The sequence below is a fragment of the Apodemus sylvaticus genome, chromosome 10 (assembly GCF_947179515.1).
Source record: "Apodemus sylvaticus chromosome 10, mApoSyl1.1, whole genome shotgun sequence".
Classification (NCBI taxonomy): Eukaryota; Metazoa; Chordata; class Mammalia; order Rodentia; family Muridae; genus Apodemus; species Apodemus sylvaticus.
In genome coordinates, this window is record NC_067481.1 from 16,927,722 (window position 1) to 16,952,004 (window position 24,283).

Sequence of the window (24,283 nt, forward strand, 5' to 3'; positions counted from 1 at the left end):
AACTATTTAATAGTAATGACCACATGTATGAACAAATCTACTGTGCATTTTTTTTAATAGAGAGAGCCTAGGCACGGTGTTACACACCTCTAATCCAGCTCTTGGGAGGCAGAGTAGGAGGATCAGAAAGTCACTGTTATCATGGGCTACAAAGCCATTTGGAGGCAGCCTGGGCTAGTTGAGAATCTGTTTCAAATGAATAAATTTTTTAAAAAAATAACTGGATAGCTAGGTGTGTATTTTATTGAAAGGTTCCGTTTCTGTGCTTATGGAAATTTGGTCCATAGTTTTCTATTGGTTATATCATTTCTGCTTTTTCAGTGGGTTAATAATGGCTTTGTAGTACAATCTTAGTAGAGGTTTTTCTATTTTATGGAACAGGTCTTTTTTAAAGGTGGGTAGAATTTGGCAGTCCTGGGCATTTCCTGGCTTAGTGCTGCCTCTTGTGGCTGGCTACGGATCTGATTAAACTGCTAGTATTCTCCTGATTTAATTTTGGTAGGTTAAATATGTCTAGGAATTCACCCATTTATTTTCTAGATTTTTTTTTCAGGTGTAGAATACAAACTGGAAAGGAATTCCTAATGGTCCTCTAAATTTCTTTGCAACCTGTTGATGTCCTGTGATGGTTTCTGACTTGGAAGACTCTAAAATCACTTGGGAGACAAGCTTTGGAGTAGGCGTGGAAGAGATTATCTAGATTAGGTTTCTTGATTGAGGTGGGAAGACTTACCTTAACTGTGGGCAATTCCATCCCATGGCTTGGGGTCCTAGACAGAAGAAGAAAAGAAGGAAAAGGAGGAGGAGGAAGGAGAAGGAGGAGGAGGTGAGGAGAAGGAGAAGGAGGAGGAGGAAGAGGAGGAGGAGGAGGAGGAGGAGGAGGAGGAGGAGGAGGAGGAGGAGGAGGAGGAGGAGAAGGAGAAGGAGAAGGAGAAGGAGAAGGAGAAGGAGAAGGAGAAGGAGAAGGAGAAGGAGAAAGAAGGAGAAGAAGCAAGCACCCAAGCCTCTCTGCTTTCTGACTGTAGACACAATGTGACCATCTGCTTGACAGACTCTTCTATGATTACCAGTCTGTAGGTATCTTTGCCATTGAAATGGTTTGGGGTTGTTTTGTCTTGTTTTGAGACAACAGATAGTCAGTTGGTTTTTAAATGTTTGTTGGTGAGTTCAGGCTAATTTCATTTTTGAGTATAGTTGAGAGATACTTTGTAATTTCTGCAGTTGTGTTGGCTGGTTTTCTGGATGTTTGAATTATCTTAGTATGTTGTTCTGCTCCCGTCCTGCTACCCATGGCTGCTCTCCGTCAGATTCTCGAGTGCTGTATTTACAGGCATGAACTACTTTAAAAAAATCTGTGTGCAGGTATGTGAGAAGGTAATATATGTGTGTATGTGAACATATGTGTGACTGCATGCTAAAGCCTGAGGGCAGCCTTAGGAGCTGTTCTCAGGAATGGTACCAACCTCTGTTGAGATGGGCCCCTCTCCTTGGCCTCAAGCTCACCAATTAGGCTAGAATGGCTAGCCAATAAATCTCAGGGATCCTCCTGCCTCAGGGCTCCCCCAGCCCCAGTGCTGGGACTGCAAATGTGCACCATCACTGCAAGGATTTTTATCAGGGTTTGGAGGTGGAGTTCAGGTCCTCAAGCATTTCCCCCACTGAGCCAAACGGCTCGCCCCCCATATGGTGCTTTAAACTAGTGTTAAAGTTTTACTAAGGTGACAAAAGTTAACTTTTAGTTTGTATAAACAGTTGCCAATGGTGTGCTCCTATACTCACTAACAGACTCTGAAACATCAACTAGAAATTGTAAAAGGAAGGAAAAATGGGTTGAGGGGGACAAATTAGAATTATCTGAAAAGGAATGGTGTTTTAACAGGTCTCTCAAGTTCAGTGGTGTAGGTTGAAACTGTGTTCTCCTTTATCTAGTGTGTTCTTTTTATTGAAATGTCATTTACATATGGGAGTGCACTTTTTTTTTTTTTTTTTTTTTTTTGGTTTTTCGAGACAGGGTTTCTCTGTTTAGCCCTGGCTGTCCTGGAACTCACTCTGTAGACCAGGCTGCCCTGGAACTCAGAAATCTGCCTGCCTCTGCCTCCCAAGTACTAGGATTAAAGGCGTGCGCCACTACTGCCCAGCTGGGAGCACACATGTTTTTCTAACCTGAGCACATCCATATGCTCATCACCAGAGCAGAAAGCAAATACTGACATGCCCAGAGGGCCTGCTCACACTCTGGTAAGCGCCATAGACTCTCTGCTACCAACCCAAGACCTCTCATACAAGGACAGTAAAACCAACTTCCTAAGGCTGTTTTGAGGGTTGGAAGAACAACTATGTGCAGGACAGGATGGTGGAGTGCCAGACAAACACTGCCCATGGCCTGATTCTCTATGGATGCTTAGGCCAAACCTCTGCTTCCCTTCAGCTGGCGATAGATAGCGTCAGGCTGTGGAGCTCTGACCCTCAGCTGAGACACCTTCAAGTCTCCAACAGACTGGGTATGGGAAGGGTTTGGAGAAGGCCCCAGCATAGGCAAGGAGCTGAGGATGATCAGGAAAATTACACATCTAGCCCAACAGGAAATGTTCAAGACTTTATTAGCTATGTGATATCTCATGTCCCAGATACTGTTATGGGACTCTCAATGGTAGAGGGGTTGAGGGCTGGAGCTCTGTCTTTTATGTCCAGCACAGAGGACACCTCTAATTCCAGCCATATTAGAGGCTTTTGGTAAAGGTCTGGTCAACCCTGGCCTTGGGTCTGGGCTTTTGAGGCAGAGGGTGGTTCTGACCTTCGAGGTGTGGCCCCAACCAAGACTCTCCAGAAGATCTGAAGCATCTCTCTTCTCCACCGACTCTTGCACCCTGTAAGCTACCTCTGAGCAACCCTCTGCCTGGCTTGCTGACTAAGGGGAGGCTGGGCCAAGCCCTGGGCCTCTTTGCTCAGGTCATCCTGGTCACCTGGTTCAGCAGGCTGTAGTTTTTCTAAGAGCCATGGGAGAGCTGTGTGGTTCTCCCCGGAAAGGGGCTTAACTCTGATCTTGCTGTATTTACATTCCCCCATGGTAGCTTTTCTCCTGGGATCCAAAGACCCTAACTCCTTGTCAATCCAGGATCCGAACCATGTCTCTGGAACTCCAGTTGCTTGGGAACAGAGCTGAGGTGTTCAGGGAGAGAGGAAAAGCGGGAACCACCCAGTCCCTGTACTTCCAGGGGACACAGAGGTGAGGCTAGAGGTGACAGGAGCCCCTCAGGTTGCTCTTGTTTGGAGGATGGCACCAGAGATTTGTCCACTGCCATGGCCACGTGAGGGATCCCGGGGGAGAAATTCCTGGGCGTCCGAATACGTTTGTCCAAGTCACCGTAGCTTAGGGTCTGGGAGAAAGGCAAAATAAAGAGGGTGTATTGTGTATGAAACCAGGTCAGGCTGAAATATTTTCATTTCGTGCACGAATGTGTGTGTGTGTGTGTGTGTGTGTACGCGCACGCGTTGTACATGTATATGTGTTGTGCATGTATGTGCACCAGTGCATGTATACATGAATACAGGTACATGTGGAAACCAGAGGTCAGTCTCAGATGTCGTTGCTCAGGAGATATCTGCCTCTCTTTTGTGACGAGGACCTAGGGCTGGCCAGTGAACCATAGGGATCTACTTGTCTCTATCCCCACCCCCCAGCCTTGAAATTACAAGTGTATACTAACATGCCCAGCTTTTAACATGGTGGTGGGGTCGAACTCCGGTCCTCACACTTGCAAGGCAAGCACTTTCCCAACTGAGCCATCTCTCCCAGCCCCTAAGCTGGATATGGATCCACTTTGAACTCAGGGATGGGAACTGGAAAGAGCTCTTCCAGCCCCTTCTCAGGGGACTGGGGGGGGGGGGCACCTGAGGGTCCTGTTAGATCTCCCCAAGCTGTAGAGTCTGTGATCACCGTGAGGGCTCTGCCAGCACCTGTCTAGGCTGCCCCTGTCTGGTGATGTAAATCATAAAACAGGCAGCAGAAGATACAGCTTCTCATCCCACCACAAACACGCCAAGGCTGAGCTGAGGGTCAGGGAATCACGCAGCTGCTTTCAGGGAAATCCTGGGGATCCCCTCACCTCTCACCTGTGCAGATGGCATATGTCCCACCAGAAGCGTAGACTCTGAACTCTGAGTCACTGACGTTTCAGGAAACAAGGCCAGGTCACTGGAGGCAGGGGCTCCCAAGATGTAGCTGGGGTGGCCCTGTGGAGGTTGAAGCAGCTGTAGGATGCGGCTGAGGTCTGACGACATGCGGGACTCCAATCTGCCAGACAAAGCGCCAAAGATACCTCTCACTTCTGTGACCCGACCTCTTCCTGTTGAGTGAAATGGTAGCCTGGGGCCCACCCGGAGTGATTTTTCCGCTAGGAGCCACAACGCCTTTGCCCCAATTTCCCTGAGCACATACTGTCTTTCACAACACCAGGGACTAGGCATGGTGCATACCACATTCAGTCTTAATGATGCTTTAAAATGTAGGCTATTTTCTGATTGTGCCCATTTTATAGTATGGTGAAACTGAGGCACCAAGCGGTTAAGCTCAGAGCTTTCTCACACTCTAACTTATGAGCTACACAGCTACAATTTGAACCCTCCTTGCCTTCAAGCCTTCCTATGCCACCCACGGGCAATCCCTCTTTCTAAGAATCTCTGGAATTTGTTCCTGCACATGGAGATATTTCTTCCCCCTCTCCCCCAAGAAGCTTCCTTAGTATGTTCTAGAATTTGCTGGAGGAAGCCATACTAGGTGTTATGCTTAGTGACATTGAATTAGAAACCTACCCTCAATGGATCCTATTCTAAAACCCAACCGGGCCCCCCAGTGATGCCCCTCAGCTACCAGGAGGCGGCGCCTACACCCAGCGAACACCATTGTAGCAGCCCACCCTCGCCAGGGAGATTCTCACCTGTTCATCTGGGTTTGGAGCTTTTCTAACTTCAAGCCTAGCTCCCGAGGCCAGCAATCCAGGTTCTGTCCTGGGTCTGGGGGACTCGGGGGCATTTGCTGTAGCAATTCAGGCCAAAGCCCAGATGTGTCTGAAATGCCCAGGGAAGGGGCAGCACCTTCAGGAAGGAAGGGGACAACCTTTGCTACAGCTGATTCCACAGGCGCTCCCCCTACTTGTCTGGGGAACACAGTATAAGAAGTGGTCTGGATACCCTGAGGACAAGGCCCCGTTCTTACAGAGGTCTGGCTTTCAGGCCCCAACTGGGATATCCGTGGGAGGGGGGCTGGGAGCCTCAGCTTCAGTGGAGTGGTCGGGTGGAGATTTCTAGCTCTGGTCTCATTGTGCATACAGCTGAAGGGGGGGAGGCAGGGATCTCCTGGTACTTTGATGCAGAGCCTCAGGCACTCGGCTGGTACCCCCACCCACCCCCAAAGAAGCACTGGGCAACTAGTGTGTGCTCCCTCCCCACTCATCGGACACAGGCCAGCAGGGTTGGAGAGAAAGATAAAGGCTTCAATCTCTTTGCCCAAGGAACAATCTTTCCTTATCACTGAGTGGCAGAGACACCTTCTTCAAGGAAAGACAGACACTAGAAGGGGCTAAAGGCTAGGCAAGACCCCTGGGCAGGGGCTGGCTGGACTCACCTGACTGGCTGTCATTGAGGAAGAAGCCTTGGGGGTCTTGGTTGCTTGGGGCCTGTCGGGGTGTTGACTGGAGACCCCCATCTGCCTTGTAGGGAACAAGAGCAACAAGTGACAGGGACCAGAGCTGGGACAGGGTCTCTTTCTTTGTTCCTCCCTGTCCCCAAGTTCCCCTCTGTGGCCTTTGTAAAGGCTTGGTGAAAAAGTAGAAACAGGCATCTAGACAGACACCCCAGGGGACCTGGGCAGCTTCCTGCTGGCTCTCCCCTAAGAGGCTCTCAGGCAGGTAAACAGCCTGGAGGTGATGAACTAACCCCATGTAACCAAGTAGCATCCTCTAGGAAACTCTGGGGAGATGGTTTTATGAGCAGCAAGCCTTGAGGGTGGATGGCAGAAGGCTCATTGCCCACTGCCTTTTCTCTGGTGTCCTAGTGGCTCACACCCCAGCGAGGGCCAGTCAGTAAGCAGTGTCTTTTGGTGAACACTGGGTCTGGAACCCTCAGTCCACTGTAGTGGTATCCATGGTAGCATTTTTTTTTTAAAAGATTTATTTATTTATTATGTGTAAGTACACTGTAACTGTCTTTAGACACACCAGAAGAGGGAGTCAGATCTCGTTACAGATGGTTGTGAGCCACCATGTGGTTGCTGGGATTTGAACTCAGGACCTTTGGCAGAGCAGTCAGTGCTCTTAACCACCAAGCCATCTCTCCAGCCCCCCATGGTAGCATTTTTGGCTTCAACCTTTCTGGTACCATGAGACTTGAGGGCACCTTGGGATTATAGTTGACTCTGGATAATTAAGACCATGAAGGCCACATCCCTTCTGTTCTGGTGTCCATCCACAAAGGCCACCAGCTGGCTCCCAACAGCTGGGCCAACAAAGCAGGGTGCTTGTAGTCCAAGAAGGGAACAGAGAGTCACAGAGGCAATAGCATGGGGAGGGACAGCCACAGCAAGAAAATCAACCGTAGCACCACACTTTAGAAGTTGTATGCCCCTAGGCCACGAGAGCTCTGGATGCTGAGGGTCAGTGCCTCCCTGTCTTTCTTACTAGCTGATTTCAGACTCTTCCTCCAGGAAGCCTCTGAACTTCCACTGAGCCTGTAGTGCCCACCCATCTCGGCAAACTGGATGTGATGGCTACCTTCACTTCCACTTGTCACAAGCTAACATCATCCGGGAAGAAGGAACCTCAACTGAGAAAAGGGCCCTCTCAGATGGCCCCAGGGCAAACCTATGGTGTGTCAAGGCAGGTGGTGCCACTCCTGGCCTGGTGGTCCTGGGTGCTATATGAAAGCAGGCTGAACAAGTCATGTGAGCAAGATAGCAAGTAGCATTCCCCCATGGCCTCGCCATCGGCTCCTGATTCTGCCTTAAGTGTCTGCCCTGACTTTCTTGGATGATGGACTATAAGCAGTAAGATGAAATAACCCCTTTTCTCCCCAACTTGTTTTTGGTCATGGTGTTTTAGTACAGCAGTAGTAACCCTAAGGCATTGGAGCACCCCAGAAATTGGCCGGCGCTTATGTGTCCTTGTGGCTTCTTTGCCTCTTTAAATGAATGGCGCTCTATTTCTCCAGGATTGCCGGGTAATAAGCGTAAGAGACAGCTGCATCCCCGTGCCTGCACCACGAGTCCTCTGGTGGCAGAGCCCATCTTTTTTAGCTTTGGGCCATGTGATGGGAAAGCCTGGCTTTTAAAGCCAGACACTTTGATTCCACATTTTGGCTCAGCCTTTTACTAGCCATATGGCTCTGGCCAATTAACTTATCCTCTCTGGTGATCAGTTTATTCATTTAGATAATGGTGGATAAGAAAATCACATGCAAAGACAAGATGAAAACAGCATAAAAGAAGCCCAGGATTTAGCGCACAGTAGCTGCTCATTAAGTGGGAGCTGTCACTATAGTGAGTGCCGTGTTTGTGCATAGTTGGTACAGAAGCATCCAGGCAAAGGATGCACAAGGGGCTGATGGGAAGAGGAAGTGGTCAAACGAGTGAGTCCCTTAGGCCAGGCAAACCAAGTCCTCAGCAGGCTGACTGGGTGTTCTCCACAGCCAGCTCTCTATGAACCCCGGCCACCCCGGCCCACAGGCCCAGACTCACGCCCCGCAGGTTGAAGGTGACCTCCAGCTTATTCCAGAAGGTGTCTGCAAAGGCAGGGTACATGTCCAGCACCTCCAGCAGGTCAGCTCGATGGATCTTGTGCAGGTCGCAGTAGGTCAGGGCGCGCACATCCGCGCTAGATTTGCCTGGCCTGGCATGGAGGCTGGCAGGCTCCCCAAAGATGTCGTTCTTCCCTGCCAGCCAGAAGGATGGTGGTCCCTCCGGTGTCTGCCTCCCTTAGGTAGACCTTCTCTCAGGGCCCCATTGACTGAGCTCTTCCTACCTCCCACCTCAGAGATCACACAGAGCGGGGTGGGGGCTGGGGCTGAGGGGGTCTGAGGACAGGGATGCATGTGATGGCTTTGGTGAAGAGGATGAGGAAAGCCATACTTCAGCCCTCAGTTCCACAAAAATTCCCTCGGAGCTGCTTCTGTCCCGAGTGTTGGTTTTCTGTCTAAGCTCCACCCCACACCTACCTGGCAATAGCCAGGTATGCCCCGCCCCAGAGATCTGGCCCACGATAAGAGGGGCTACTTGCCCCTCCTCTCCCTTTTTTTGCTCTCTCCGCTCTTCCACATACTCTCACCTCTCTGCCCCTTGGGCTCTCCCCCCACCCCACGTGGTCATGGCTGGCCTCCACTCCACTTCTCTACTCTCTCTCTCTCTCTCTCTCTCTCTCTCTGTCTCTCTCTCTGCCTTTCTCTACCACTAACTCCCATGCCCTACTCCGAATAAACTCTATTCTATACCATGCCTGTGTGTGTGTGGTCCCTCAGGGGGAAGAAGTGCCCGGGCAAGGACCCGCCTGGGCACCCCATTCCCCCACACCGTCGTGCCACACTCCCTTGACCCCCATCCTATCTTTTTAAGCCCTTTCACAGAGAACACGGGTTCGCTTTTTGTCTTAGCCCCTCACAACCGCCTTCCACCAGAATGTCCTTTGGTTTGCTTATACCCTTTAGTTCAGTTCCCATCCTGGACAGGGGCAGTAGGCAGTCAGGGACACTAGAAGTCCCTGCTCAATTTCCTTCTGCTCCCTTTGACCCACTGACACTACGGAGCAGGGGACCCAAGGATGAAACTTTCCAGCTTCCCCGGGTGGGACCCAGAGCTTTGGTTTCTTGGTCTCCTTACTCTCCGTGGTACAAACATGGGACCAGCTCGCCCCTGGTGGGCCACCCTGGGAAGCTCCCTCCCCACCCCCCTGTCCGCGAGTGTCTTCAACCCCCAAATGGGTGTAACGATGTCACCTACTCCACTGGACTGTTTGCAGGGGCAGAAGTAGCAATGTTTGAGAAAGTATCCCTCAAAGCCAGAGGCCCCAGGGTGGGTCAATGCAAGACACAAGGAGAGATGGAGGTCACAGGGTAGACATAGGGTAGATAGCCAAGTTAGCTGACACAAGCATTAGGTCCTTAGAGCCGGGAGCTATCCTGGCAAGAGGATATAAACATGAGTAAAGAGACTCTCCCACAAGGAGTCACTCAAATCCCTAATAGGCGGGTACTTAGGTTGTCAAGGTTACAGAATAATGTATCTTAGAAGCAGATGAAACCAAGAGCTCTGGGCCATGAAAGAGTGAGGGGTCCTACTGCCTAACACAGTTAGGGCAAGGAGGCAGGGGCTTTCAGAAGGATTAACATTTCAGGAGAAGGACCAGAACCCCAGGAGGAAGGGAATTTGAGCATGTGGTCATCCCTGCACAGTCAAGACTGGAGGGAAAGAGGCCGCTGTCACAAGTGCCACAGACCATGCTTTCTTTGACACCTATTGCCCCCAGGAAAGCCCAGACTCCTCAGCCGTGTGACACTGTACAAGGGTCATTAATAGTTCAGCACAGACAGAGGCCTAGATGGTGGAAAAGCATAAGCCACCAGGAAAACAAGGAAGATTATCCCCATATGGGATGGGACTGGGGCTCAGAGAAAGAAGGGACTTGCCAGGGTCACACATGGCATTCTGAACCTCGATACCTTCTAGGTAATGTAATATAGACCTTCATTTTTTAACACATGAAAAATTATGATCTAATGTCTATTTCTACTCAGGACAAAATGAGAGGATTTCTCATCTTTTACAGGAACTTAAATTGGACCTGCGTCTTAATTATTAATTATCCCTCCCATGTGGGTGGCATTTGTAACATGGCTTGGGTGGGAGGAAAGGACTTACAGGGGAGCCCATGCTGCAGGTCAGCCGGGAGAATGACTGCATCTGCCTGACAGGGGCAGGGTGGGTCCTGAAGACAGAACGGCAGCATGACTGAAGAGTGGAGTCACGGGGTGATGAGAAATAGTTGTCTAGCTGGAGCATGGAATACCAGCAGACGGAGACAGGACTCACAGAGTGACTCGATTGGGTGGAACCAAAGGTTCCCTCTGTCCCATAGGGACCTAGCAAAGGGTTCTGAGTGGACCAGGAATCTGCAGATGTGTAACCATTGGCTGTTGGGAGGCAGAAGTATTGAGCGTGTGCCTAATGAGAGGCCTTGGGAAAGGAGCTCCTGACACCTGCCCAGGAGGGCAAGACCCAGTAGAGGCCGGTACAGAAAGCACTGATAGATGTGCTTTCTATCAGTAAGGGAAACATAGCACTCTGCACATGACTGGATGGGGGCAGAGGACGGGAAACTGTCAGGATATTCCTGCAGTTGGCTTCAGCCCAGACAGTGGAAGGGCAGGGGACAAGGCTGCCTTTGAGGGAAAGTGATGGTGTCAAGTTGGAATCTGTTGCACTTGGTTTGGCTTTTTAAAAAATCCATGTATCTGTCTGTCTGTCTATCCGTCTGTCTGTCTATTTTGGCAGGCTCTTTTAGAGACGAGGCTAGCTTCGAGTGTGTATCACCATGATTAACATAGTGCTGGAGATTATGTCCAGACCTTCTAGCGTTCTAGGCAAGCACTATATTGAGTCACATTCCCAGCACTCTGGGAATGCTGTTTTGATCTATGGAGATACGGTGGGGTGGGGGGAGCTAGGACACAGCTCTGAGGATCCTTGTGGATCAGGCTGTGGGAGCCAGGGGCTGGCCCAGGTGAGCCTGTGAGGCGAAAAGAAAGCAGAAGGTCAGCTGCGGGTGACCAGCCACTGAGGGCAGGGTGACGGAGAAAGATGGGCAGAGGGGGCTAGGGGAGAACCAGGTCATGGAGATCAGAATCCAACATGGCTGAAGTCAGTTGGAGACTTGGGGTCAAGGGCTAGGAAGATGCAAATAGAAGAGAGAACCCTGAGGTACCTGAAGTCAGTCAAGTCACTTGCTGAAGGTCACATGACAGGCACAGAGCTGGATTAAGGATTCTTTGAGGTAGGTTTAAAACCCTTTGAGGCTAGCAAGACTCAGCAAATTAAAGGGCTTGTGACCCTCACAACCTAGTGTGATTGCCGGAAGGTGGAAGAGACAGCCAAATTGTTCTGTAACCTCTGTGGTCACAGCATACTGTGTCATGTCCCTGCCCAACGAATAACTAAATGGTTTTTTCCTTTTTTTTTATTTTATTTTTTTTATTTTTTTTGGTTTTTTCCTTTTTTTAAAAAAATTTTTTTTGTTTTGTTTTGTTTTGTTTGTTTGTTTGTTTTGTTTTTCAAAAAATGGTTTCTCCGTGTAGCTCTGGCTGTCCTGGAACTCACTCTTAGATCAGGATGGCCTCGAACTATCAGAGATCTGTGCTGGGACATGAGCCACCACTACCTGGCAACATCCAGGAATCTGATCAACACTGCTGTTAAGGATACTCATTAGGAAGAAGGCGACCCCGTAAGGGCCTCTCCAGCCTCAAGCCCCTTGGTCAACCCTACCTGACCCACCTAGAATGGCCACGACCACGTCATCGCGCAGGATCTCGATGGAGCCGCGAGAGATGAAGTAGAGCGTGGACAGCACGTCGCCCAGGTGCACCAGGGTGTCCCCAGGAGGCGCGTGCGTGGTCTTGAACTTGACCGCGAGCGCGCGCAGACACCCCTTGCTGGCGCCGCGGAAGGCGGGGCAGTGCTGCAGCAGCGCCCGGTGCAGGTGCAGGCAGATGTCCGCCTGCAGGCACTCAGGGAAGCCCTTCAGCACCTGCGGGTGGGGGGTATGGCGAGTCCCTCCGGGCGCAGCAAAGGCTGTAGGTGTTGCGTATGGGTAGAAGGGTGGGGACCAGGGGCAGACCGCACCGGGCCCTCGATCTCCCCCAGGGCATGAGTCGGGCAGCTGGGGGCCCACCCACTCCCCATCAGGGCTGCAGGGCTCACCGCGTTCATGTCGATGCCGTTGGTGTAGGACCAGGCATGCTGGAAATACTCTTCCAGGCGCTGCCGCAGTGGGTTGGGGATCTGGTGGAAGCGGATGAATTCCTTGACACGCAGCATCTGCGTGTGGTAGCGGGCAGTGCCCGAGTACAGGCGCTGGATGATGGCCGACACGTTGCCAAAGATGCTGGCGTACATAAGGGCTGGGGGCGGGGCGAGATGGGAATGAGGAGTTCCGGGTGACTCCTGGCCTCCCAGTATCGACAGGACCCAAGGAAGGGCCTCTCTCTCTCCATGGTGATAGCACATGGGACACAAGGGACAAAAGTCCCTGGCTACCTGCCCTTCTCATCTGCTTGTGCCACCAGGCTTTTTCGGGGCTCACAAGCTAGACTTCTTTCAGGAAAAAACTAGGGCGATGGTGTTTTGCTTTGCTTTCAGATTTAGATCTGTTTTCTCCTTCAAGTTGCAAAAATATAATACAGGGAAAACTCTGTCTCTCCTTATCACCTCTCCCTTCCCTTTCCTTGTTTTTGTTTTTCTAAATACTCTGAATATGACAACCTAATGTGTAAATTTCCACACCACCTCTAGGGTTCTGAAACCAGGTGTTTTAGGAGGCAGGAAGTTCTGTGCAGACTGTGAGCTCTCGGTCCTCTAGCTGACCCCTGGGCTGACCTTGGAGCTAGAGACTGCCTAGCTGTGGGTCTTCAGCAAGTTAAGATCTTTGGCTTCTCCTCTGGAACTGGGCTCCTAAGAGAATTTGACCTGGACTTCTGTGAGTTGCTCAGAGGAGGCTTGTTACTACATATATATGTTTGTTTGTTGTTTTTGAGACAATGCCCCTCTGTAGTCCTAGCTGTCCTGGAACTCTAGCTCTGTAGACCAGGCTGGCCTTGCACTCAGAGATCTGCATGCCTCTGTCTCCCAAGCGCTGGGACTAAAGGCATGTGCTACCACTGCCCAGGTACCATCTACATTTTTAAAATAATTTTTTAAACAAGGGCACTTTATGTCATGCAAATGACCTGGACTAGAGTAATGTCTAAACAGTTGCTAAAATCTGTATATACACAAATCTGCGTGCCGCCCACCTGGGGAAGAACCCGGTACAGCCCCAGGTCCCACTCACAGCCAATGAGCATGACGCAGATAGAGAAGACCTTCTCAGAGTTCGTGTTGGGTGACACGTTGCCGAAGCCCACACTGGTGAGGCTGCTGAAGGTGAAGTAGAGGGCGGTGACATACTTGTCCTGGACAGAGGGTCCCGAGGCTGGGTCGCTGCCATTATAGTGCTTGCCAAGCTGTGCGCCCAGGCTGTCCAGCCAGCCAATCTTGGGCTCCAAGTAGGGCCGCTCCACGTTGCCGATGGCGTACCAGATACAGGCCAGCCAGTGCGCAATGAGCGCGAAAGTACACATGAGCAGGAAGAGTACGGCAGCCCCGTATTCAGAATAGCGGTCCAACTTCCGGGCCACGCGCACCAGCCGCAGGAGGCGTGCTGTCTTCAGTAACCCGATCAAGGTGGTGGTCTAGGGGCAGAGAAAGGTGGAAAAAGTCAGGGGTCGGTTTTCGAAAGGACATATTCAGGCTTATGTTTGTTCTTTTGTATTTGTTATCACACAGTCATTCCACAAACACTCAGGAAAGCAGCGGGCACTTGGCCATGCAATTTAAGTAAGAAGCTCAAGGACTTCTCCGGCAAAGTCCAACATTCTGGCTGCTCTCGGAGAGAAATCTCATGGGAGCAAGGAAGAAAGGGAGATCAAGTCTGCAGAAGCAGGTCAGGGAAGGCTTCATAGAGATGACACTGAAAATGATGCTGGGGGGTGTGGTGGCGCGAGAGATGGTTAAGAACACTGACTGCTTTCCCAGAAGTCCTGGGTTCAAATCTCAGCAACCACATGGTGTCTCACAACCATCTACAATGGGATCCAATGCCTTCTTCTGGTGTGTCTGAAGACAGCAACAGTGTACTCACATACATAAAATAGATAAATAAAAATCTTTTTTAAAAAGATTAAAAACTAAAAAAGAATGAAACTAGTTCTCCAGGCAAAGATGAGGAAGGGGCGCTCTCGGTAGGGGACCGTAGAGGCATGGCGACATGAAACAGCATGGCCCATATGGGAAATCAACTGTGACCCTTGCACTGGAAGAGTGGGAGGTGACAGACAGCGAGAAAGGAGTCTGGGGAGGTGTGTTTGGCTGCTTCAGTGGGTCCGAGGATCCATGAAGATCTTGGTTTTGACTCCATGGGAGCCATGGGAAGTTCTGAGGGAGGCAGGGCAGGGCTGGGTAGGAGGAATGAGACATGAAACCTTCGGGAAAGGCAGGGGTGAAGTCTACCCAAGGATCAGTGGGAGCAGGAGGGGGAAGGGTAGACGGGAATGGTTCAGGGGTGGGGGAGTCGCATATACTTGATCTCTTCTGTTGGACAGGCAGGGGTGGCAGTGGTTGGGAACCCCAGAAGATAGAATAGCATGAAATGTTCTCACGTTACCCACAGGAAGCAGAGTGGGCAGAGAAGGACGGAGGCAAGAAGAGATGGAAGGACCCAGAAGTGTATTCATATGCAGCCTGGGTACCCCTAACTCCATGGTGACGACAGCTTAAAGGTAACATAAGGAGGTTATACTATGTGTGTCCCACAGAGGGCAGAATGCTAGACCGACTGGCAGCCGAATGCTCTAATTAGACCTACTAAGAGAGATGGGTAGAGTGATGGTCCCCAGGTCTGGAGTCATAGCTCGGGATGGCAGATGTCCCAGGCCCCTCTGCTTCCTGTCTGTATGAGTGATGGGCACCATGGCTGTGAGGCAGGGAGAGGTCAGCGTGGCTGCTGGCGTGGGCCCCATATGCTCACCTCGTCTGAGCCAGTGCGGAAGATAAGCAGGTCAAAAGGGATGGCAGCGACCATGTCGATGAGGAACCAGCCCTTGAAGTAGTGGACGGCGATTCGCCGGGGGTGGCTGACCACCTCATCGTTGGTGTTGACGTAGGTGGTCCGGAAGTTGATGACAATATCCACGACGAACATGATGTCCACGATGAGGTCCACCACGGTGAGCGGGCTGCAGGTATAGCCGCAGGTACCGCGCTGTGATTCATCCTGGTCGCTGAGCAGAAAGGCGGCGGAGTAGGGCGTGAAGACGGCTGTATAGATGACTAAGAGCAGGATGAGCCAGTCCCACACGGCCTTGAAGGGGCTGTAGTGCAGGATGGTACCTCGGTGAATGCGCGGCGCCTGTAGCTTATACTCTGGCAGCACGTCTGCGCCCAGGGACAGGACCTGGGATGGAAGCCATGGGTGGTTAGTGGGGTCAGTGGTCAGCCAGTGCTAGGAAGACAGGTCTATGGGGAGGACTGGGGAGGAGGACTGTCACAAAGTCATGAAAGTCAGAAGGACAAAGGAAGGGCACATGAGGGCCAGGTATGTCTGGAGGAGGTAGGACAGAGGGAGAGAGCAGGGCTCTGCCACATGGTTGATCCCTGGGAGCTCACAAGCATCCTCAGAAACAGCTCCTCTTGGGGTGAGCAGGGCCAGGCCTGTAGAGTATGTTTTAAGGAAGAGCCTGGGTTAAAGTAGTTTGCTGGACTGGTTGTCTTTAATAGGTTTTGGGTGGCCACTGAGCTAACTCCCCAACCCAAGTTTGGGATTCTTGATGGGAACAAGTCACTTCCAGAAGAGTCTTTATTCCCAAGGGCCAGTAAGGTTCCTCCCTCCGAGAGCATCCCACGGAAAGAGTCAAATTTGGGTTGGGGTTCAGTCAGTCTGGACACTCAACAAGTCCTGGGTCCACAGACCTCCGTCTACATCACTTCTGCGTCACTGCAGTCTGTAGAGCATCCCTCCAAGACCATAGCAATGGACAGGTGCTGAGACGGAAACCAGTAATTCCCAGCTGCCTCGCGTGAAGCAAAGCAGCTGGGGTATCAGGAAGGGCGTGCGTTTTTGAAACCAGACTCCAGGCTAAATTCCAGGGCTACTATTTGTTTCTTCTGTATCTCGAGGCAAGCCTAGTAACCTGTGGTCCCCTGTTCCCTCACAGGTAAAAACCAGAATAACAAATCTGCTTCTAGGGCCGTGGTCCTCAAGGTTTCTAATGCTGCAACTCTTTAACACAGCTCCTTGTGTTGTGGTGATCCACCCACCCCCAACCGTAAAATTATTTCATCACTACTTCATAACTGTAATGCTGTGACTATTATAAATCACAAGGTGATGTGACATGCGGGGTATCTGATAGGTGACCCACCCCCAAGAGACCGAAACCCTCAGGTTGAGAACCACTCTTCTACATCATTCCTGCGCCACTGTCTGACTCTGACACTGGTCCAGTAAGGATGGGATGGAGGGGGCATTGGCCATCCCCACCGACTCCGCCATCATCCCTGCTGTTATAAGGAGAACAGCCACGCTAGGCTCTGATCTTGCAGACAGGATAGTCAGGAGATGGGATCACAGAACGAAAGAAATCAATCTAAGGACTGATTTCCACTAAGATGGTACTGATGTGACAACTAGACCCCTCAGCGGGAGCCACCAGGTTCTGCTGTGCTTAGTTTTCAACCTTTGCCCGTCTTTTACTTCCCCAGGAACCCACTTGGGATTCTACACAGACTTGGACCCTCTTTTTTTCAGGGTTCTTTTTTTCTTTCCTCTACCCCTATATGCCCTGCCTCCATAGTCAGCTCAGTACCCTTCACCCTTCACCCAGCCAGCTCTGGGTCCATGTGGGCTTTCAACCAGGACCCACCAAAGTATCCCTGGCAGCTGAACTCTGTTGCAAAGTAGCAGGTCATGGTGCCACATTGCTGGATACCAGAGCTCTCCTCCCTGCCAGGCCTTTTCTTAGTCCTGTCCATGAGGCTAAATGGTCTCCTCCATAGTTGGTGCTGGCATTGGCTATGCTTCAGATGAGAAGGGGCAGAAAAAGAACTGTCTCGTCCCCTCTGCAGTCCCTGGCACGTCTGTGCCCTAGGCTCCTCTGTACGGCTTAACAAAGCCCCTTCTGTCTCCTGAGCAGGCGCTATGTAATGTCAATGGGTCCTCAGAGACCATTTGATCTCTTTCCTGCATATGATAGCTCTGAGGCCCGAAGGTTGGGGTGTCCTTTGTCCAAGGTCACTTAGTGAGCCCATGCCGGCATCCTGTTGACTTGAGTCTCAAGCAGGGCTCCATTCAGTTCCCCTGGAAGGGCCAACGAGCCCCTTAGAAGGGACTGTGGGGTCAGCTGAAACAGAGGATCCAGTAAGGGACATGCCAAATAGAAGGTACACAGGAGGGGCATTTAGAGATGGATTCCCAGAATATTACTCAACATTACCTAGAGCTACCTACCGGCACTACCCCGCCTACGCCAAGCATACTCTTTGCATACTGAGGCAAGGAACAGTCATCATCCCAAGAGCAAAGGGAAGAGGAGCAGGACCAGGCCAGGGCTCATCCCATCTCCCCATCCTCTCCTTGTCTTTGCATGGACTTGACCCTCTGCACCACTCCTGCCTTGCGATTGCAGAGCCATAGGCTGGCCCCGAGGTGGCCTGTGTGTTTTCTCCTCCTATCCTGGCATCTCCAGGCCTAGAAGGTATTCACAGGCCTTACTCACCCCAACCTCTACTGATTTCAGGCCTCAGGGCTGTCGCCTCAGGGCAGGCCTTCAGCTGTCACCTCAGGGCAGGCCTTCATGTCCTAAGAATCAGACTTAAACTGTACAAGAGGAGGCTGGGGACTCAGACCGAGATGTGAGGGAGCTCTGGATAAGTCACATCTCCCTACTTAGTCATGACCTCGGAAGAGCTGAGGTTTAAAGGACCCAGGGGGTCTGACACAGCCCACCACCACCCCTGTCCTGCAGACCCATACCTGGGTGACCTTTTCAGTGACATTCTGTGTCCGCTCCACCACCTTGTGGGGAGCGATGATCTCGATCTCCGTGGTGGAGCCTGAGCGGTGTTTCTCCAGGTTGAACTCCACGAAGTTGAGTGTGAACTGCGGAATCTGACTGACGGTTCTGTACTTTCCCGTGCCTGGGCCAGGCCCCTGTCCACTCTGCCTGCTGTGAGAGCCCTCTGGAACCAGGGTCAGGGTCAGTGCAGCCAGGGATGGGGGATGGCCTTGACTTCCCCCCCCACACTACTGTTACCCACCGACAGCACTCACCAGAGCCCAGAAAGCTGTGTGACAACAAGCGCTGGGTCAGGCTTCTGCTGCTGCTCTTGGCCAGGAGCTGGGCCAGGTCCTCGAAATTGAGGATGAACATGATGACAGCCCCGTCCTCATTCTTCACAGGGACCACATCCACCAGGCAGCGGAAGCTGGAAGCTGCAAACCCCGTTGGCAAGGGATAGGGTCGGTCACTGAGGAGGCCCTTCGTGCTAAGGAAGGGCCTGCATGAAGGTCAATTGAAGGGTATCCACTGGGAAGAAGAGGCCTGGACAGTGACCAGAGCTATTTGGCAGAGGGTAGGTAAAGCTGTCCAGCAGGTCCCCCCCGCCCTCTACAGGGCAGAGCGGCTCATCAGGAGATGGAGTAGCATCAGGTCCGAGCCTGTGCTCAGCACTCAGTTCAGGGCTTAGCTCTGGGGTTTGCTTCTGTGGTAATTAAGGCTTAGCAGATGTGGGTGGATTAGGCGGGGAGGTGAGGGAGGGCACGCCTGTAGCTCTGGCTGGCCCTGGGCTCAGCTCCCATAGAGCCATCCCACAAAGATGCCTGCTTCCCCTCTCGATGGAAGGAACTTGCTAGGAACACATCAAGTGCTGGGCGTGGAGCCAGTTGGCACATTAGGCCTTAGGAGGTTCTGGGAGCAGGCACATGAGGGTTCTGAGAAACTGATTTGTTGGAGCTGGCAGAGGATGTGGGGTGAGGACCCCTAGTCTCTCAGCGGATAAGAGGTTGGGGAGAGGGAGGAAAAGGTCTCACTTTTGAAGACAGAGCTGGAATAGTGCCCCAAGGCAGAAGCTGAGGCCAAAGAGTGGACAGGACAGTGACCTGGGGGTCTAAAGGGGGAGAGAAGGCCATGGAAAAAAAGGTCTTAGCATCCCAGGCCCAACTGTTGGCACCTTATGCCTCTGGTCACAGTATTGTCATCTCCTTGTTCTAGGGTCTCACCGTTGGCAGGCAGGTCAATATGAGTCGAAAGGCTGCCTATCTCAGAGTCCTGCCTGTGAGCGTGCACCCCTTAGGTGTGCTATAGCTATTAACTCAAACGGTTGTTAGGTGTCAGTTCCAAAAGGCAGGATTTCCCAGGGACAGCGGGCTCAGGTGACCATGCAGATCAGAAAGCCAAGCTGCTTTTCCAGAGGGCGGGTTTGGGTCTGTGTCACCTGTCCTGGGGATTGATAACTGACCCAGTGACTGTGAAAGGACAATGGATCCAAGCCATATAGTAGGAACACTGTCACTGCAGGGACCACCGGAACCTCTTTTTATCAGACCTCATACTTAGCACTCACTTTCCAAGCTGGGGTGCAGCTGTGACCCCCCACCCTCGCCCCCATCTTCCTTCCCACTTTCCTCCTGGGAGCAGGAATCTCCTGGATCAGGATCAGATTCCTGGATGCCCAGGCACCAGGAAGCCATCTGCCAGCTGCTGCCTGGGCCCAGGGGAGACATCCACACCAGAGACAGTGCTGCCTGCTGAGCCACTCCTGGGCTTCCAGTGCTACAATGACTCTGGTCAGCTTGGGGCACAGCAATGTCCCTGTCCCTAAGACCACACTATGCTCTCAATTTCTCTGACCCTGGGGAAATGAACCTAATACCAGGTGAGGAGCAGAGCTGGCAGAAGCACAGGCTCTCCAGACTTCCTGAGCCTCCGGGACTTCCCAGGGCCATCTTTAACTGGTTGTGTCCCGATGATGCAGTCTTGGGATGGACCCTTGCGTCACTGAGAGCCGGGGAGTTGGTAGGGTTCTCATGCAACTTTTCTTGTCCCACCCACCACGCTGGTGATAGCAGATGAGAGGATTTGAAAAGGGCCGGAGGGTTTTCTCTCCTTATACCTTCCCCGTGACTCGGAGCCCACAAGTAACTGGCTCAGTGGAAGAGGGAGGGAGTCATCCTTGTCTGTACTGAGGAATGGCGGCATTCCAGTGTCTTTGTCCTGCCCCTGGAGGAAGAGCCAGTCTCTGCCTGATTCTTCCCCCAGACATTCCTCTCAGCACATACTCCTCTGGTCAAGAGGAGTCGTCTGGCTCCTTGATCACCCCACTTCCTTCTGTTCTTCCGCCCCTTGGCTGTGTTCATCTCATTTTTCACAGTTCATGTTCCTTCCCTATCCTGACCCTTACCCTCTCTTCAACATGACCTCCTTGTTGTCTTTTACCTTTTGGGAGTCTGAGGATGAAAGCCAGGATATCATGCATGCAAGACAAATGCTTTACCACCAAGCCGCACCCGTCTCTTTATCTGTACCTCGCTTAGCACTGGTCTGAGAGCCCTTAGGAGACTGGTGCTGCAGGCTGATGTGCTACAGGGAGGGGCAGCTGCATCACGCTGCTCTTGGCCCTGCTGTCCTGAAATTTGTAGGTGTGTGGAAAACACCGGCTGGGGGAAGAATGGGGATAGTCCTGTCCCTATCTGGAGCTACAGACTAGAAAAATGCCAGGTCTGTAGTCTAGCTTGGGGGTTTGGGCTCTTCGGAGTATAGGACTTGGTGAAGGTAGACGGGACTAGACCCTCTGACAGATGTCTGTTAGGGCGGATGCGGGGTGATGGATCTGAGTATAGTTCTTGGCTCTAGCCTTCTTCAGCTTTAGGATTTTTCTTTTCCTGACAAACGGAAGCAGAGGAAAGGCTTTGATTTTGAGGGTTTTCAGACAGGGAGGTTTCCATGCAGATACACAACTGTAGCTTTGTGAATAGACTTAGGACATAGATAGAATTTCAGTTGATCACCCTTTTAAAGGGGAAGAAGAAGCCAGGAGGTGGTGGCACCCACCTTTAATCCCAGCACTTGGGGAACAGAGGTAAGTAGATCTCTGAGTTTGAGTCTAGCCAGGTCTACAGAGTGAGTTCCAGGACAGACAAGGCTACACAGTGATGCCCTGTCTCAAAAAAAAAAAAATAAGGGGGGATTATAAATAAGCCAGTTGGAGATGTGTTCAGGAAGCCTTCCCTCAACCCTGGAGTCAGAGGTTGGGGCAGAGAGAAAGAAAGAAGAAATCACCATTAGGATGCTTTTCTGTGCAATGCATATGAATATGATTTCTAAATCATATTTAAAAATCACGTGGTTAAAGTGGACTGTTAATGCAGACATAATTATCTGAGCACCACAGGGCAATGTAGGTCCTCTTCTTGGTTTCAGGCCAATTCAGGATGGTCCAGGTGGTCAGGGGCTTAGATAACAGGACAAGGAAGGCCTGAAGGCAGAACGGTGCAGGCTGGAGCTAGGGAGTATCAGATATGTGGAAATTTTTCTCTTTTCACCCAGAGCCAGTCTCCAAGACTAGGTTCCCAGGGTCCTTTCTGTTAGCTAACAGACCCTGACAGACTTCCGGAGACCTGAATCTTGATCTGAGGGGCCTTGGTCTAGAACTCTGCCCTTTGCCCAGATCCCTACAGGGTCTGAAAGCCCAGGAGTCCGTGATGGTCTCTCACCCTCTGGGTGCACATAGAGCTCTGGGGTCAAGGAAAGAAACAGAACGGACCTACTCTCTTGGCACTTCCACTTCCCGCTGTCCCGTCTTGTTCCTCTGGGACCCTTCTCACTCCCTTGACTGTCACCTCTTTCTTGCAATGATGTGAAGAGGTGAAGTCGCAGCTTTTAAAAATATTCTGACTTTGTTAACCCTGTGAGTACAGCCACCCTAACCTGGATGCCATCCAGGTCTCCAGTTCTTCGCCTCTATCACAGCACATCCCACCTGCAACTCACTTGGCTAGCAACAGAAAAGGACAGCCAGGAATGTGGCCAAGATCCAAACTGAGAAGCCCTCAGAATCCTAATACACACACACACACACACACACACACACACACGCGCGCGCGCATGCACGCACGCACGCACATGCACACGCACATGCACACGCACACACGCATGCACACACACATATACACACATGCGTACATACACACATGCATATAGATATAGTCACACACATGCACACACATATACACACATGAATGTATACATACATGCTCACAGGTGCATGCACACATCTACATACACATGTATACACACATACCCATGCACACATACATGCATACACAAGTGCCCCCCCACACATAAACACACACATGCGCACATAGTCATGTTCCATGCACACACCAAACCTCTGGAGAGTCGGACAGACTTCAGTTCCTGTTGCCCCCTGGCAGTGGGATCTCGGGAATGGGCTTCCCACACCCATGAAATGACGCGAGTTATCTAAGCCAAAGGTTCTTAAAATTGGCCGCCGATCAGATCCACTGGGGAGATTTTGTTTTTCCAGATACACCTGCCTGGCTTTATCTTGTACCTTCTGAATCAGCCTCTCTCCAGGGAAGGTACATTTTGCAAAACAAGCCCCAGGTAGTTCTGATGCAGAACCAGTTTTGGGAAAAGGCGCTGGTGATTTCCAAGAGACTCAATTTCTGACTATAGTTCCACGTTCCACACCCTCATCCACTGAGGGAGACTCAGGCTGCTGAGCTTTTGGCCCCCAGACCCGAGCTTATGTTTCAGTTGTGCTTTTTAAGGGCTTGGGCAGCACTTGAAAACACAAAGTCCATCTAGGTAAGCCACCTGGTTACAGTAAACCCAAACCCCTGGACTTAAGTAAGCCAGACTGTCTTCCTCTCCAGCCAGCAGCCCCTATGCACTGACCACCCATAGAGGCCTTAGGGGGCTGACTCCTCCCTTAATCCCCAGAGCAGATGAGGGAAGGTTAATTTCCATCCTAGCTGCTTGACAGCTGGGGCTGGCAGTGACAGAGTAGATAGCTGGGGGAGGGGGAGGGGAAGTGGAGCAAGAGGCTCTGTTCTAGGCCACGACCAATAGTTGGCTCAGCCCAATTTCAAGTTCCTTAGAAGACATAACATGCAATTCCCATTGCCTCTCTCTAATAATAAGGAAACTAAGGCCCAGAGTGACAATAGAATTGGTCCAGGCTCTTAGGTCAGATCCTTCTCCCAGGGCGCTCCATAAGACACGAGAAAGAGAGCCTATAGAACCCTTGGCCCAACTGCGGCTCACCGTCCTTGCGATAGTAGAGGATGTCCACCTTGCACTCTTCGGCCCCAAGCAGGGCCTGCGCCAAGCGGGACACGGCACTGCTTGGAGTGTTGGGGCCCGTGAGGAAGTCACAGGTACAGGGTCTCTGCATCACTTCCACACGGGAGTAGCCGAAGAGTTCGCAGAAGCCGTCATTGCAGTAAATGATGGCGCAGTTCTCCATCTGGGCATTGGCGATCAGGAACTTACGACCTGCGGAGGAAGAAAAAGGTAGGAAGACCGCGCAGCCCGAAGTGGGAAGTCGGGAGAGAAAGATTATAGGGACTGGCGGCAGCTGAGGAGGGGATTTACACGCAGGAGCAGGCAGGGGCCGGAATGAGGGAGGTGGAGGACAGAGCAAGGGAGGGTGGGAGGACCAAGAGTCCCGGGGGAAGGTCATTCCTTCTGGGAGCACAGAGGGGTGTGGAGGAGGCAGGGAGCAGGAAATTAGGGGTGCAGGAAGCAGGCTTGCGGGCTGAGGGAGATCAGGACAGCTAGGATCAGTAGATTGGAAGACCCCAGAACTCCTGGAGCACTAGTAGGGGTCCAGACCAGAAAGCAGGAGTGTGACCAGAGAGTCAGACCTGCTCTTTTGGTGAAATTCAGGAAGTCAAGCAAACCTCTAGGAGAGGCAAGAATGGTCTGGAAGAGTAAGTGGACAGGGACTGAGAGGGCAGGCCAGGGTCTGAGACACCAAGAAAACTGCTGTGGGGAGGTAGAAGAGCTGTATACTGCCCTAGACACAGAACATATGGAGGAGGTGTTGGGGACGTCAAAACGAAAGATTTTGTATTCAGAATCTTCTCCCCCTTAGCCCCCAGTCCTGCCTTTTCTTTTACCCCATCAGAAGTTAGTGAAGAGTTTGGCCCCTCCTGCCATCCAACCCGTACTACAGAGAGTCCCCCACACCCCAAAACCTCACACTTACTCTGGCCCTCAAACTTGCGGATGATGGTGTCCAAGTAAGTGTTTTGGGGAGCAACGTGGCCCCTGCGGACTGGCATCTTTCCGGAACAGCACTTGCTGGGAGTGACCTGCGCCCTGGCTCCTGGCGTCTCCTTTAGTCCTGGGGCTCAGCAGCATCGGGCTGGGGTGGGCGCCGCCCCGGGGGAGGGCTGTCGGGCCC

The 24,283-nt window shown here is 51.7% G+C and overlaps 1 protein-coding gene across 2 annotated transcripts; it reads right to left on the reverse strand.

The window, feature by feature from the left end:
• Positions 1 to 2,623: 2,623 nt before the first annotated feature.
• On the reverse strand, positions 2,624 to 24,161 carry Kcnh6 (potassium voltage-gated channel subfamily H member 6). 2 transcript variants are annotated; one of them, XM_052195457.1, is made up of 14 exons: positions 24,086 to 24,161; positions 23,140 to 23,370; positions 18,123 to 18,284; positions 17,826 to 18,031; positions 14,823 to 15,248; positions 13,334 to 13,488; positions 13,089 to 13,174; positions 11,960 to 12,159; positions 11,534 to 11,786; positions 7,730 to 7,923; positions 5,624 to 5,708; positions 4,938 to 5,094; positions 4,114 to 4,294; positions 2,624 to 3,377 (listed from the first exon to the last, which is right to left on the reverse strand). In XM_052195457.1, the coding sequence occupies exons 1-14, from the start codon at positions 24,159 to 24,161 to the stop codon at positions 3,096 to 3,098; spliced, it is 2,694 nt and encodes an 897-aa protein (XP_052051417.1). In that variant the 3' UTR covers positions 2,624 to 3,095. The 2 variants fall into 2 exon arrangements, with proteins under 2 accessions (XP_052051417.1, XP_052051416.1); XM_052195456.1 differs by having other exon boundaries at positions 13,089 to 13,488.
• Between the last annotated feature and the right edge of the window lie 122 nt (positions 24,162 to 24,283).

Coding starts and splice junctions, on each gene's coding strand:
- Kcnh6 (XM_052195456.1), bottom strand. CDS start 24,161: ATGCCAGTCCGCAGGGGCCACGTTGCTCCCCAAAACACTTACTTGGAC. Junction 23,371..24,085: donor CCGCAAGTTTGAGGGCCAGA/GTAAGTGTGAGG, acceptor CTTCCTCCGCAG/GTCGTAAGTTCCTGATCGCC. Junction 11,787..11,959: donor ACGGCATCGACATGAACGCG/GTGAGCCCTGCA, acceptor CCCCACCCGCAG/GTGCTGAAGGGCTTCCCTGA.